The following is a 14,085-nucleotide window of genomic DNA, read 5'->3' as shown; positions in this document are numbered from 1 at the left end:
AGGAAGGAAGGGAAGGAAGGGAAGGAAGGAAGGGAAGGAAGGAAGGGAAGGAAGGGAAGGAAGGAAGGGAGGCAGGAAAGGGAGGAAGGGAAGGAAGGAAGGGAAGGTAGGAAGGAAGGAAGCCAGAAAGGTGGGTCTGTGTGTTCTGGTGCATGGGGCCCACCCCCGAGGAAGGTGCCAACCGTCCCTGGAGAGCAGAATCACCAGGCCTGGGAAAGCCATGCGGGTTCGAGAGCCTGTGCCACGGCAATGCTGGGCAGGGCCCAAGGGGTGCCCAGGCATCTGCCCACTGAGAACACTGCTAGTGCAGAGGGATCCACAGGAGGAGAGAGCGGCGCCAGGGTCCCAGAGATGGGCCAGGGTCTCTAACCCGCCACCCACCCACGCCCTGGGAGTCTCTGTCAGGTTGCTGGGAGACACAGAGACTCTGAAGTCGTGTCTCGAGGGTGGCTACCCGAGGAGGCTGAGCAGAGTCTGGAGACATTTCTGGCTGTTGTCTGACTGGGAGGGGGAGGGTAGGTGCTGCTGGCAAGGGGTGGGTGAAGGCCAGGGATGCCTTTAAGCATCCTACAGTGCACAGGGCGGGTCCGCCAGAGACACAGCAAAGTGGGCTGGGGTTGGGGAGGCTGCAGCCTGGTGCCGGCCTCACATTGGCAGGCGGGCGCTGCAGGAGGCTTGCAGAGAGCATGGCGGCTGCAGGAGGCCTGGCGGGACCCACAGCAGCCACGGGAGGCCTGGCGGGACCCACGGCACTGTGGGAGGCCTGGCGGGACTCACGGCAGCCACGGGAGGCCTGGCGGGACCCACGGCACTGTGGGAGGCTTGGCGGGACCACGTGGAACAGATCGTGGTGGGAATGAGGCTGCGCCTACTAACAATAACTCCACTCACCCTAACGGCCACACCAGCCTGTGAGGAAGACAGGGCCGAGCCCACTGGCAGGTGGGGAAACTGAGGCCCAGAGAGCAGCGAGCCTGGTCTGGACCCAGGCCCACCCCACCCTCCCGCCAGCTGGTGTGGACTCTCCTTAAGGAGCTTCAGGCTCTACAGTGGTTTGCGTTCCTCTCTGCTCATGCGTCTGACATGGAGTGACCAAGTCCCACACACTGAGTCCCCTCTGTCCCGGGGCTGCTGGTGCCTGGGTCCTCGGAGAGGCTGTGGGGTTGGGAGTTAGAGGTCCTCGTGGGTGGAGCTCAGGTCCACCCTCTGGGCCTGTCCAAACACCAGGAAGGTGCACAGCCCCAGGTTGCTGATGATGGCCACAAGGTTGAACAGGCAAGTCCAGGAGCCCGTGGTCTCGATCAAGTAGCCGCCCAGACACACACCCACGACACCTGCCCAAGAGAGGCCCAGGCGGGCTGAGCATTCCCGGGCAGCCCAGGCCCCACGCCCACCCTAGGTCCCAGGGTAGTGCCGGGGAAGGGCTGGGGGTCCAGCGCCTGATGGAAGCCCCTGTGGTTCCCAGGGCTGAACTCGGTGTCCCAGCTGTGGGTCAGGCTCACACTTGGAGGGTGTTGGAGGGCAGAGATCTCAAAGGCCATCCAGGAAATGGCCTGGTAATGAGTCCCCCTTGTCCCGCTGAAGGGGAAATGGGAACCACAGGCCGACCCAGGCGAGGCTGAGCTGGAGAAGGAGCCCCCACCAGCCAAGGCACTCAGCAGGGCCAGGCTGTGTCCCGGGGACCCTGGGCTACCAGGATTGGGACGTATTTGTGAGTCAGGGCAGATGGCGACCCTTGAGCCACCTGCTGTCAGCAAAGTCCAGTGGAACCTGGAAGGCAGCCACATCCTCCTCTCCTGGGCCTGCTCTGGGGTCTGTGCCCTCCCCTGACACCGGGACCCCCTCTGAAGGGAAGCACACCCCCGCCCTGCAGCACCTCGGTGGGCTCAAACCCCACAGACAGGCAAACTCCTGGGCACAGAGCCCCGCCCCTCACCTGCCAAGGCCCCAGCTGTGTTGGCCACACCTGTGAACAGGCCGGAGCGAGAGAGAATACGGACGGTCAGCGAAAGCCCTCTGGGATCTCCCAAGGCCCACCCACCCGGAGGCCCAGGGAGAGGCAAAGCTGGGGTGGGCAAGGTCCTCACCAAACAGAAAGCCGGCGCAGGACGGGGCCAAGTCCTGGATGTTAACGGAAATGCCACTGCGGGGAGGAAAGAGGGTGGTGAGCGGCCCTGGCCACCACCGAGCTTGCGGCCCAGGGCTGTCAAGGGGGAAGCGGGGAAACAAGGTCTCGTGGAGCCACGGGAGGGGCTGGGAGACACTCAGGCCTGCTCCCTGGCCAAAACACTCCAGCCCTGCACACCACGCCAAGCCGAGCCCCAGCCGCCTGTCTTCATGGAGGACCTGGTGCAGGAAGCGTCTCCTGAGAGTAAAGCACTGTGGGGAAAGCACGTTCGCACCAATCACGCACACGTGCTGCTCACTGATGGGAAGTGCTGGTTCCTGCAGAACTCCTATTGAGTCTTCGATGCAGTAGCTGCCCAGCAGCTTGGGAAGGGGGTGAAGTGTGAGGAAGAGACTCAGAGAGAGGCGGGCAGAGATCCCTCTTCACATGCGTGGCCCTGGGGCATGCGGGCAGCATGGTGGCTCTGGTGGATGGAGCAGTCCACCCTCACCTGTGGTTGAAGGTCTGGAGGCCGATGGAGGCTGACGCAAACACCACAGACTCACAGAAGCTGGAGGTGTGGCCCAGGCACAGAGCAAAGACGCTTGAGAGGCCAAGGCCCATGCCCTGCAGGAAAGCACCACTGTGACGGGCAGGCACCCGGCCTGCCTGCAGCTGGGCCCTCTCCTGACTCGGCTGCCCGACAGCTGTCCTGGGCACACTGCACAAGGGTCAGGTCAGCTGGGACCGAAAACTTCTCTCGGACCAGGACCCCTAGAGGAGATCTGGGAGGAGGCTCCCCAAGAATCAGCCCCGCTCCATGGGAGAGGCCCTATTCGACGTAGGCAAGCCCAGGCCTGGGCCCAGAGGGGCACAGGATGCTGACCCCAGCCTGCCCCCCAACAGCAGTCTAAACAGCCCCCTCTGGACCCCGGGGCTGGACACGTGGAGAGGCCTGGCATTTGCCTGGTCCCAGACATCAGGGGACTTGGGGACACAAGCCTGTGGTCCTGGGAGACCCTGAACAAAGCAGGGATATCCAGAAAGAATGACTGGAATGATTCTCCTACCTGCATGAGCTTCCGCACCGTGATGGCTCTGTAACCTGCAGGGGAGGGACGGCTGTGTAACCTACAGGGGAGGGACGGCCGGCCGTGTAACCTACAGGGGAGGGAGGGCCGTGTAACCTGCAGGGGAGGGACGGCCGTGTAACCTACAGGGGAGGGACGGCCCTGTAACCTACAGGGGAGGGACGGCCGGCCGTGTAACCTACAGGGGAGGGAGGGCCGTGTAACCTGCAGGGGAGGGACGGCCGTGTAACCTGCAGGGGAGGGACGGCCGTGTAACCTGCAGGGGAGGGACGGCCGTGTAACCTGCAGGGGAGGCTCTGTAACCTGCAGGGGGAGGCCGAGGAAGGGGCTCCCATTAGGCCTTTCATGCTGACACCCCAGACAGCGCCCAGAGGGGTCCCATCCTGAACAGCTGCAGAGGGGCAGCAGGGGAGGAGGAGGCTTGGGGCTCAAGACAGCTATCCCGTGCTGTGGGCAAAAACGTGTGCACACACGTATGTGTGGCACAGCTACGAGGCAGCGCCTGTGCCCTTGGAAGGTTCCCAAGGCGGGGGTCTGGGCAGAAACACAGAACAGCCACACAGCAGTTACAGAGGTAGAAACAGGCGAGCGGCCCCACTTCCTCTGCTGCTCCAGATTTTCTAACTTTTCCACAACGCGTGTGTATTCCTTTTGCAATTAGGAAAAACACGAATGTTCTAGGAATAGGCATACGTGTGTGGAGAGAGCATGTGGGCACGCGTGTGCATCTGCCTGCCCCTGTCTGTGAGGACACTGCGCTAGGGGAAGAAACACGCAGCCCACTTGGGGCTCATCCCAGCGTGGGTCTGGAGCACGTGGAACAAAGACAGAAGCTCTTCCAAAGGTTCAAGGATGTTTGCAACCTCTGACCCCACCAGGTGCCTTCCCAGAGGGTCAGGGGCTGCATCTGGCCTCCAGGGGCGAGCTCCACGGTCACCGTGAGACCAGACCCTCTCACCAGTCTTACCCCACCCTTTAAGGAGAAGGCCGAGCCTGGAAAGAAGTGCCCCTCTGTCCCAGCTCTCCATGTGCTGAAGCTGCACCCCCAGGAGAGGAGCGTCTTGCCCCTTGAAAGTGGGGCGAATCAGGGTGTGGCCCCCGGCCCCGGTCCCCGCCCCAGGGCTCACCCTGATTGATGAGATGATCAGAGAGAAACCCGCTGAATAGACTGGCAGGAATCGCCACCAACCAAGGCACCACGTTGAAGATCCAACCCTGCAGGGGGGAGTGTGGCCTCAGAGGGGGCCAGGGCTAGCACCCGGCCATCTGGAAGAGGATACTCAGACTGGACAGCCCCCCATGCCCACCACTGCCCAGGAAAGTTCTCCGCAGGGCCAGCCCTGCTCCTGGGAATGTGCAGCTCTGGAGTCTTGACCACCACCCGGGGGGGCAGCAAGACAACCTCAGAGAAGGAACCGTACTGACCGCAGGTGACCCCTCTGTCCACATCCCGGGTCCTGCACCGGCCTCCTCGGGCCCTGAAGTCGGGCTCTGCAGGCCAGCAGGTCACCGGTGAGGGCTGGGAGGGCTGCAGCCACAGCCGGAAGGCACCGAGCGCCCACATCGTTTCCAGCCTCAAACACAGAAACCTGCCCCATGCATGGACTGGGTCCTTCCCAGAGGAAGAGCCTGGCAGTGCCAGGACCCTCGGAGCCCAGGAGGAGCCGAGGGTTCCACCATCTGCAGGCCAGGACCCACGGTGCCTGGTGCAGCTCAAGCCTCGTGCCTTCTGGGCGCTCCTTCACCCTGTAGGAGCCCCCCACTCACCTTGGCGTCGGGGAAGGTCTCCTTGAAGAAGGTGGGCAGCCAGGAGATGAGGACGAAGAAGGAGCAGGCTGCAGAGAGCTGGGAGATGACGGCTGCCCTGCGGGGCCCAACGGTGGACCATGACTCTGGTGCTGCGCAAGCTGGCTGGGCCTGTGGGACCCACCCTGAGAGACCTCCCCTGGGGGCTAGAGTCCCACCTCTCTGAGCCCTAGGCCCTGCTGGCTCAGGGGCTGTCAGATCCAGCCAGGTTCACACCCCCATGGTCACCAGCCCTGCCACTGCTCCAAGGGGCGGCACAGGTCCCAGCTCACCAGACAGCAGGTTTCCGGAAGAGCCGTCTCCAGGGGACTCTGCTGTGCCTGGACACCGGCAGGCCTTGGGCCAGGACTCCCAAGGCCAGGACGAGATCTGAGGGAGCAATGGTTTCAAAGTGATGGCTATCAGGGCGGGAGGTGCCGTCTATTTCCAAAGGATTGGGGATTGGGGGTGGTTCCAGAGGGTCAGCAGCCCTCGTCCACACCTCAGGCTGCACACGGGCGCCGGCCTCCCGCTCACCCCTCAGGCTGCACACGGGCGCCAGCCTCCCGTGGCCTTCCCTACCAGGCACCTAACCGCGCTCTGAATGACCCTCCCCACAGCCTCCTCCAGAGCCCTCTCCTGGCCACCCAAAGACTCGGCTGCTCCTGCACCCTGCCTTGACCTGCTCAGCAGGTCTCCCTGGGTGTCTGCCTTAGCCCTAGATGGAACCTTCTGGACCGAATTAGGTGGCAGAGCCGCTGACAGCTCAGCACCTGAGCACTCTGCCTCACTGGTGGATTCTTTGAGAGGTCAAGGCCGCTGTCTCCGGGCTCCTGCTCCAGGCTGCTCAGTGGCTGCCACCAAGGGAGGAGGCACTGGGCAGCCGTGGGTGCCCGGAACTAGCCCGCCCGGCCTGCGTTACCTTTTCCACTCAGCAGGTACCTGTACACGTACCACACCCAAAGCAAGGTGAGGCCGCCGGAGAAATAGAAGACGCTCTGCCAGCCGTACCATTCCAGGAGCAGGGAGCCCACTGCCCCGGTCAGCAGCGTCCTGCAAAGACAGGGGGAGCGTGGCCAGGCCCCTCAGCGGCACCCCTCGGGCGAGGAGGGGCCTCTCAGAAACCCCACCTTGGTGCAGGCTGAGCCCCTGGAAAAGAGGGTGTTTTCATGGCCTTCAGAGCGGCAGCTCGGAAGCCCCCGTCCCGGCCTGTTTGGTTAAGGACTCCGGACACTCGGGGCCAGTGGGGCCAGTCGGGCGGCTGCTGTGGAACTCATGTTGTTTTTCACATCTTGCTTCTAGGCCTTCACATTGGCCTACAATTTGTCATGTGGATCCTTTTCAACTAAAAACGGCACCGAGGAGGAGACGGTGATGAGAGTATACTACAGTGAAACTCCCCACGGTTTTTGTGCTTCGAACCTCATTGAGGATAAAATTCACAAAGATTTCTAGATGCAAAAATACCACGACGGCCAAATCCAACAGCCCCCATCCCCTGTCCCCATGATCTCATTGTCCCAAATAGCTCCTCAGAGGCTCCTTCTGGGTGCAACCTGGCTGGTAGCCCAGCCCCCATCTGCCGCAGAGACCCCTCCGCTGGCACCTGCGGGAACAGTTAATATGGCAAAAGGAGGAAGAGAGAGACCCAAAGCCGGGCCTGGCATCCAGATGGGGCCTCTTTCCTCCCACTGAGCCTCTGCAGGGTGGACACAGCTCCTGGGGCAGCAGGGCTTGGCCTTGGGCGCCAGGGCGGGCTGGGGTAGCACTCTTCCTGCCCCTTCCAGTCCACACTTGACCCTCTCTCTGTTCCCCACCTGCGTGCAGAAAAACCGCAGGATACCCAAAGAAACCAGGTTTTGGAGAAGTGAGGATTCATTCTTTTAGTAGAAGTATATCCCCTCTGGTTTATCTGAAATTCACATTCCTCTGGGCAGTCTGTTTTTATTTGATGAATCTGGTCACCCTGGGCCTGCCTGGGGCTGCTCCTGGCCCCACCTACAGGGGCCGCCTCCGCCCTCTGAACCTCAGCAACAGTAACATGAGGGCCCGAGCCCAGCGATTGGGAAGCCCCTGTCAGCTCCTGCACCTGTCCACCCTGCTACAACCATTGGGAAGGTCTCCCACCCCAGGCCCGGCCTTGATCCAGGTTGCCAGCATCGCTAGAGGGTCTGGAGCTGCCCAAGGAGTGGGCACTGGGAAGGAGGACCGAGGGGCACAGGGTTACCGCCTTGTGGATGAGGACAAGCCGCCCTCCACCAGCTGACAGCCCCCCACCCCGGCCCAGACGCTCCAGGGCTCACAGACTCTCCTGTCGGGGGTGGGGGCCAGCAGAGGGTGGGGATGGCATCTGGCTTCGTTAGCACAGATGAAAGAAAATGAGAGGATATGGCCACTCCCCCAACCCCTGTCCCCAAGTCCCAGCCTCATCACCTGCCAGCCACTCCAGAAAGGCAGAAATACGCACAAAGCAAGCGCGGTGCCCGGGGCTGGCACCTGCAGAGCACAGCCTTGGGCTACAGAGCCCAAAAGGCGCCTGCCGGACCCACCTCACCCATGGTGGCCCTGCAGGCCCATGTGGCCCATCCCTCACCCAGACCAGGGGCCACTTGGCAAGGGGCTTATCTGGTGGCCTCTCCTGGGCCCCGTCTGAGGCCAGGACTTACCCAAACTGGGAGCCGGCGCCCACGGTGCTGTAGGTGAAGGCTCGCTCGCTGTCCCGCACCTTCTGCGACAGCAGGCTGGTCAGGGCAGGGAAGTAAACCCCTACAAAGAGCGGAGGGAGAGTCTCTCGGGGTCCAGCCAGGGAGGCTCATCCCAGCCCATCTGCTCAGGTTTGGGCTGTGATTCCAGAGGACGTCCACCTGTCCCTCTCGCTCACCTTGCCCACCCGAGGGACCAGCAGGGCAGGGTTTTTGTGCCACTGGGGAAACAGACTCCTTTTGGGCGAGGCTCGCTCAGGGTGGTGCCACCCGCATAGCTGCGGGAAACACCCCTGCTTCGAAGCCAGCCCTCCCACCCCACGCACACGCACACGCACACGCACATGTGCACACTCTCACCGCCGGCCTCCAGCTGTGCTCTACAGAGTCCCGGCACCAACACACACACACGCGGCATGTGCACACGCACCTGCACACGCACGGGTCCACCAGCACACCACTTCTCGGCAGTGCTGCACGGTGCTCACACTGACGCAGATACACGCATACGCACGAAGATACACACCTGCATGCACAGAAACCTGCCGCACGCGTGCACAGACACATACTTCCCCCAGGAAACCTGCCTTTCCCTGTTGTATTAACTGAGCTTCCTCCCAGGATTTCTTTTGGACCAAGTGTTCTCGGCCACTTTAGAAGTTTGGAAACCACCTTACCACCCCATGCAGCCCCACAGCCAGAGGGCCCTGAGCCTGGCGCTGTGAGGGGAGGCACCACGGAGCCACCGTGACAACAGAAGCTTGTCCCCCAAACCCACGGGCCCTGTCTACAAGGCGCTGATGCTACCCTGCAGGAGGGCATCGTCAAACAGACGGCCACACACAGGAAGCGCCTGCCTGGCTAGTGCCTGTAACTTTTAATCACAGAGCGCTCACTCACAGGCTCATGGCTCAGAGGCAGGGCCCATCCCTCACTCCCTCAAGGGAGGCTGGGGGCCGCCTGGCAGGGCTCCGTGGGGTTTCCTCCAGAAGTCCGATACCCCACAGCAAGAGCCACAAGTCTTGGGACACCCGGCGTCTCTACTCTGCCCGAGGACAGTGTGCACAAACACGGCAAAGCCAGCCGCAGGTGGTGCCCATGGTTACCACGCGGCCGCCATTGCTGCCCCCCAGACCCCCAGAGTAGGCTTGTGGGCACAGGATGACATCTGACATTGAGACGTGCCAGACTTTGAAGTTTTCTAGAAAACGGAATGTGCCACAGGTGCCAAATCATCATAGCACAACAAGCTGGCCCCCGCAGAGGAAGCACAGCTGGAGCTGGCAGCGAGCCCACAGGGTCTGGCTGCCTGCTGGGTCCTCAGCGCTGCCCACGAGGACAGCTGCCTGCCCCAGGGCCGAGGGTCTTCTCAGTGACACCTAGGAGGCATTGGTCAGCCCAGTCTGAGGCAGTGCCACTGTTTTCTTCACAGCTTCAGCCTTGGGACCCTCCTCCCTCACCCCAAAGACCCTCCAGTAAACAAAGATGAGGGCCCCCACCCCCCGACAGGCCTGTCCTCCCCTCCAGGTGGTTGCGATTCGTTCGTTCCTCCCCTCCTCCTCCAGCTCCTGCAGTGGGACCTGGGCAGTGCCTGGGGAGGTGGTGATGCTGCAGCGTCTGGCTCTGGGATGGGGTCTCACAGTAAACACACAATCCTAAGTCCTCAGTCTCACTCACTGCACCCTCTTCTGAAGGTGGGCCATGCACAGGGCCCGGTGGGCACTGGTGGTAGGGCCCTTGTTCTCATGTGAGACCCTGTGACCATGACAGTGGCCTCTCTCCTGGGCAGACCCTCTTCCTCTGTTATAGAGAGAGTCCCAGGCAGCACCTTCCAGGCGTCACCTTGGGGAGTGAGGGTGTGGAGAGGGAGGAGAAAGAGACCTGGGAGTGAACTCCCCAAAGTCTCTGGACTTGGGGGAGAGGTAGGGCAGAGATTCTAGGGGAGCCATGGCCAGGGATCTGAACCTGATGCCAGCTCAGGAAGGTAGGGGGAGTCCCCAGTGGGGAGTCTGGATGGCCCAGGACACTGGGGGAGGAGTAGCCCGGCCGGGAACTGCCAATGGATGGGGCAGCCAGGCAGGCTGGGGTGGGGCGGGCAGGCCCCTGCAGGCTGGAGGCCTAGCTGTTTCTCCAGGGGACCTCAGACAAGTAGGGGCCCCCAAAGCCCCCTTGGCCCCTCACCCACCTTGTTCTCCTGACAATTAAGGCGCTCCAAGGCCCTAGTATTGGAGGCATCATCGGCACACACGTGACCAAAATTCACAAAACCCAGAGTCCCACAGCAGGTCCCTTGCAGCTGGAATCCACCACTGAACTAAGGTGTTTGGTAACAAAATTCAGGGGCAGGAGCAAGTTCACTACGCAGGTGTCCCCTGTGATCCTGTGTGTCACTGCAGAGTGTGCACTTACAGAAGGCACATGCATGGCCACACATACACCTGCATACGGGCACGCTCACGCACGTACACACGCATATGGGCATGCATATGCACATACACATGGATACGGGCACGCACACACACGCATACAGGCATGCACACTACCTGCACACACACGTGCACACTCACACGTGTGCATGCACACATATGTACACACAAGCACAAGCACACACATACGTGCACACTGCTTGCACACACGCGTCTGCAGGGACATATGCACTTGCACACGCACACACACTGGTGTATGCATGCACGCAGGCATACCCATACACACACACTTGTACACCACCTGCATGCACGCGTGCACCTGCACACACATCCGTGCACACTCCCCTTGTCTCCCTACCTGGTGCCAGAGAGCGTGAGGGAAGTGCCTGAGCGCCCCTTACCTTGGAGCAAGCCCATGAGGATGCGTGAGAAGGTCATGAAGGCCAGGTGGGCACTGCTCAGCTGAGCGAGCAGCGGGGTGACGGCCGTGATGGAGCCCCAGGCAGAGGCTGACAGCAGGATGACCTTCTCACCCCCAATCCTGGAGGGGAGACAGAAGGCGGTGAGGATGTGGCTGCGCAGGACCAAGGAGCACCACCCTGACTCAGGGCTGCCCTCGAGTGGGTGCTCGGAGATGGGCCTGGCCTATCTGCCTCTACAGGGCCTGCTCATGACCCCAGAGCTGCCTCGTGAGGAGACCAGGTACTCCAGGGGAGCCGCCTGCCTCCTCTGCCTGCAGGGCCCTGGGGCCTTGCCACGCCTGGCCTCTCCCCTCCCAGCTCCCATCTTCCCCTGGGTGTGTCTTCTGCCCAAATGTATCCACCAGGCTCCTTCCCCGGGAGCTGCATCCTCTGTGTGCAGTAGCACAGCCAGCCCACTGGCCTCTGGAGGCCCCAGGGGAGCAGCTCCCACCAGCCTGGAGACGGGGAAGGGGCAGTTACCGGTCCCCGAGGTGGCCGCCCACAACCTGCGTCAGGCAGTAGCCCCAGAAGAAGCTGCTGAGTACGATGCCGGCCTCCTTCTTGTTCCAGCCGAAGTCCTGGCTCATGGAGACAGTGCAGATGGGCATGCTGGAGCGGGCGCAGTACAGCAGGCACGTGCCCAGCAGCAGCGTCCCTGTCCATGCCTGGCACTCGGGCCTGAGGGAGAGCAGATGGTCAGGCCCTGGGGAGGCCCCACAGCCCTGCTGCTTCAAGTTCATCACTCAGAGACCTCCCCCAGAGCTGGGGGATGTGGGACTGAATGGGGACAGCTTCGATGGAAGGCAACTTGGCAAGCATTCAAACGCCTAATCACACCTGTCTGCTGACCCCTGGGAGGACACAGGCAGCCAGAAATGAGGCACAGTGACGGCTGGGAGCAGCCGAGTGGCCAGCACTCAGGCAGGTCACAGCAACAACTCATCCCCACAAAAGGTGCCTGGGCTGGGCTCCGCTTATTCCCCACGATGGACGACCAGGCCACCAGGCCCCCAAAGCCAAGGACCAGCAGCACGTGGTGCCACATTCTCAAGCCTCCCTCGGCCCAGGCAAGCACCAGACAGGCACCAGGCAGGAATGATGACTGAGAGCCCACTGACTGTGGGGGTGGGGTGTGGTGGGTAAGGGGCCCCCAGAGCAGCAGGGCTGAGGCAGCACAGGAGGTCTTCGCTGAGAACCTCAAGGCAGGTGGGGCTGGGTGGCCAGGAGAGGACACAGTGCCAGGGGGACGGTTGGCCCCTTGAAGGAAGCTGGGCAGGGGTGAGGCCTTCCCAGCCAGGGCCTCTGAATTCTGCACATGGCTCCTGGCTCCTGTGCAAATGAGGCTCCTTGGCTGCTGTTGTCCCTGATTAAAGAGAGTTATAGGGAGGCTCCATCCCTGGGTCCTGTGGCTGAGCCAAAGGCACCCGTTGGGGGTGAGCTGGGAGGCTGCTGGGGTGTGCAGATGTGTGAGGAGAGGTGCACAGGCTGCAGGGCCATGGGGGTCAGCACGAGCAGAACAGCACACAGGGCTGGACATGGACAGTCCGCTAGATACGCAGGCTTCTCTCTGTGCCCTGAGATGATGGATGGGGGCACTGAGTGGGGCCCCAGATGGGGAGAGGGTTTGGAACTTGCTGAGTCAGATGCTGGAGAGAGGGCTTGGGCAGGGTCAGCACTGGATCAGCAGTGACTCTCACAGAGGAGGGAAGGGCCTGGGAGGCAGGATTCCCCCATCCCTGCCTCGAGCGGGGGGAGGGGAAATAGAGGATTTCCCCCTGGCCACTTCCGATTTTTGTGAAGCAGGTGAGGATGGCCCCCTGAGAGTACAGGCTGTCAGGAGGGCAACAAGGACAAACAGCCACTGTGAGGTAGGGGTAGGGGCCAGGTCCTGATGGCACGCTGGGTGCTGGTCACCCCTGGGAGGCTGGGTCTGCACAGTGGGGAGGGGAAGCTGATGCTAGGGTCCAGCCAGGGCTCCAAGCCTGGGGCCTGAGTCCTGGCCAGCGAACCAAAGGGGTTCGAGGTATTAGTGCTGGGAGTCTTGATGAAGGGCAGGACTGAGGACCGGCAGGCCAAGGAGAGGAGAAGGTCAAGGGTGAGGGCCAGGGTGCCATATGGACAGCCCCTGTGGACTTCAAAGTCACTCAAGAGAATGGCAGGAGTCAGCCGAGGAGGTGTAGCCAGGAGCCAAGAGCCAGCATCGCCAGGGATAGGGGGACACCCAGGAGGAGGAGGCCGCATGGGCCTCAAAGAGAACAGGGCAGAGGGTGACCAGCAGACGAGTCGGACACTGGAGAGTCTCACCCCACCCTTCCCAAAAGGTCCTGTCTGCCCGTGCGGGCAGCCGGCTGCACTCGGGGGGTGTGCTCCCAAGAACCTGCCAGAGTGGACGAGGGTGTGCCGTGGACAGAGGGGCAGGTATCTGGCCTTCCTGGTGCTCTCTGAAAGTCTGTGCCTGGACGCTTCCCACAGCAGAAAAGACCACCAAGTCAGGCACTTGGCGGTCTTGACCATGAGCTTGACCTTGACCATGCCCGAGGTCAGAGCCAGGCCGGCCAGCTCACACTCCCAGTCCTGGTGAGGGAGGCCCAGTGAGATCTTAGAGGCAAGAACAGCTCGCTCCAACACCTCCCGCTCTGCCAGAGGCTGTCCTGCTCCAGCCCCTCCCCACATCAGGGCCAACAATTAACCCCTGAAGTCTGGAGAAGGTCATGTGGGAGGAAGTGCTGTCTGTCCTGGAACGTGGCTGTGAGTGTGGTTTTGCCAGCATCATTTGCAGCCAGCTTCCACTCTGGGGACAACTGGCTTGCCCCATATCTGGCTGTGGCCTGGGTCTGGGGACCAGGTCTGCTCCCTGGGTTACCACAGAAGGACACAGTCCTCACTGCCAGCCCGCCTAACCCAGTACAGCCCTGGCCTCCACGCCCTGCCCTGGCGTGGTTGATACCCGCAGCCCTGTTATTTATCTGGCCCCAGGCTCTCTGTAAACAGTTTTCATTGACTTAACGCAGGAGGCTTGCAGAAGGGACATGGGGGCCCCACCACTAACTTTCCACTAAAAGTCACACAGTCCAAAGGTGCCTTTAAAAAGGAGCTTTAGGGACAGGTACGGTGGCTTATGCCTGTAATCCCAGCACTTTGGGAGGCGAAGGTGGGCAGATCACTCGAGCCCGAGAGTTCAAGACCAGCCTGGGAAACATAGGGAGGTCCCCGGCTCCACAAAAAGAAAAACACAACTTTAAAAATTAGCCAGGGCTGGGCATGGTGGCTCACATCTGTAATCCCAGCACTTGGGGAGGCTGAGGAGGGTGGATCACGAGGTCAGGAGTTCAAGACCAGCCTGGCCCAGATGGTGAAACTCCGTCTCTACTAAAAATACAAAAATTAGCCAGGCGTGGTGGCACACACCTGTAATCCCAGCTACTCCGGAGGCTGAGGCAGGAGAATCACTTGAACCTGGGAGGCAGAGGTTGCAGTGAGCCGAGATCAAACCACTGAACTTCAGCCTGGGCG

At 61.7% G+C, this 14,085-nt stretch overlaps 1 protein-coding gene across 1 annotated transcript; it reads right to left on the bottom strand.

The window, feature by feature from the left end:
- Positions 1-816: 816 nt before the first annotated feature.
- SLC17A9 (solute carrier family 17 (vesicular nucleotide transporter), member 9) lies at positions 817-11,312 on the bottom strand. Its single transcript, XM_011992432.1, has 12 exons — positions 11,053-11,312; positions 10,513-10,652; positions 7,650-7,749; positions 5,906-6,036; positions 5,277-5,373; positions 4,966-5,062; positions 4,326-4,413; positions 3,178-3,212; positions 2,619-2,734; positions 2,088-2,143; positions 1,937-1,966; positions 817-1,334 (listed from the first exon to the last, which is right to left on the bottom strand). The coding sequence occupies exons 1-12, from the start codon at positions 11,310-11,312 to the stop codon at positions 1,171-1,173; spliced, it is 1,314 nt and encodes a 437-aa protein (XP_011847822.1). The 3' UTR covers positions 817-1,170.
- Between the last annotated feature and the right edge of the window lie 2,773 nt (positions 11,313-14,085).

The sequence above is a fragment of the Mandrillus leucophaeus genome, unplaced genomic scaffold (genome assembly GCF_000951045.1).
Source record: "Mandrillus leucophaeus isolate KB7577 unplaced genomic scaffold, Mleu.le_1.0 Scaffold41, whole genome shotgun sequence".
NCBI classification, from domain to species: Eukaryota; Metazoa; Chordata; class Mammalia; order Primates; family Cercopithecidae; genus Mandrillus; species Mandrillus leucophaeus.
Note: the sequence above shows the minus strand (reverse complement) of the source record. Positions and strands in the feature narration are given on the sequence as shown.

Coding starts and splice junctions, on each gene's coding strand:
- SLC17A9 (XM_011992432.1), bottom strand. CDS start 11,312: ATGAACTTGAAGCAGCAGGGCTGTGGGGCCTCCCCAGGGCCTGACCAT. Junction 3,213..4,325: donor TGATCATCTCATCAATCAGG/GTGAGCCCTGGG, acceptor CCTCCCCTGCAG/GTTACAGAGCCATCACGGTG. Junction 2,144..2,618: donor CTCCAGACCTTCAACCACAG/GTGAGGGTGGAC, acceptor TCCTCCCCGCAG/TGGCATTTCCGTTAACATCC.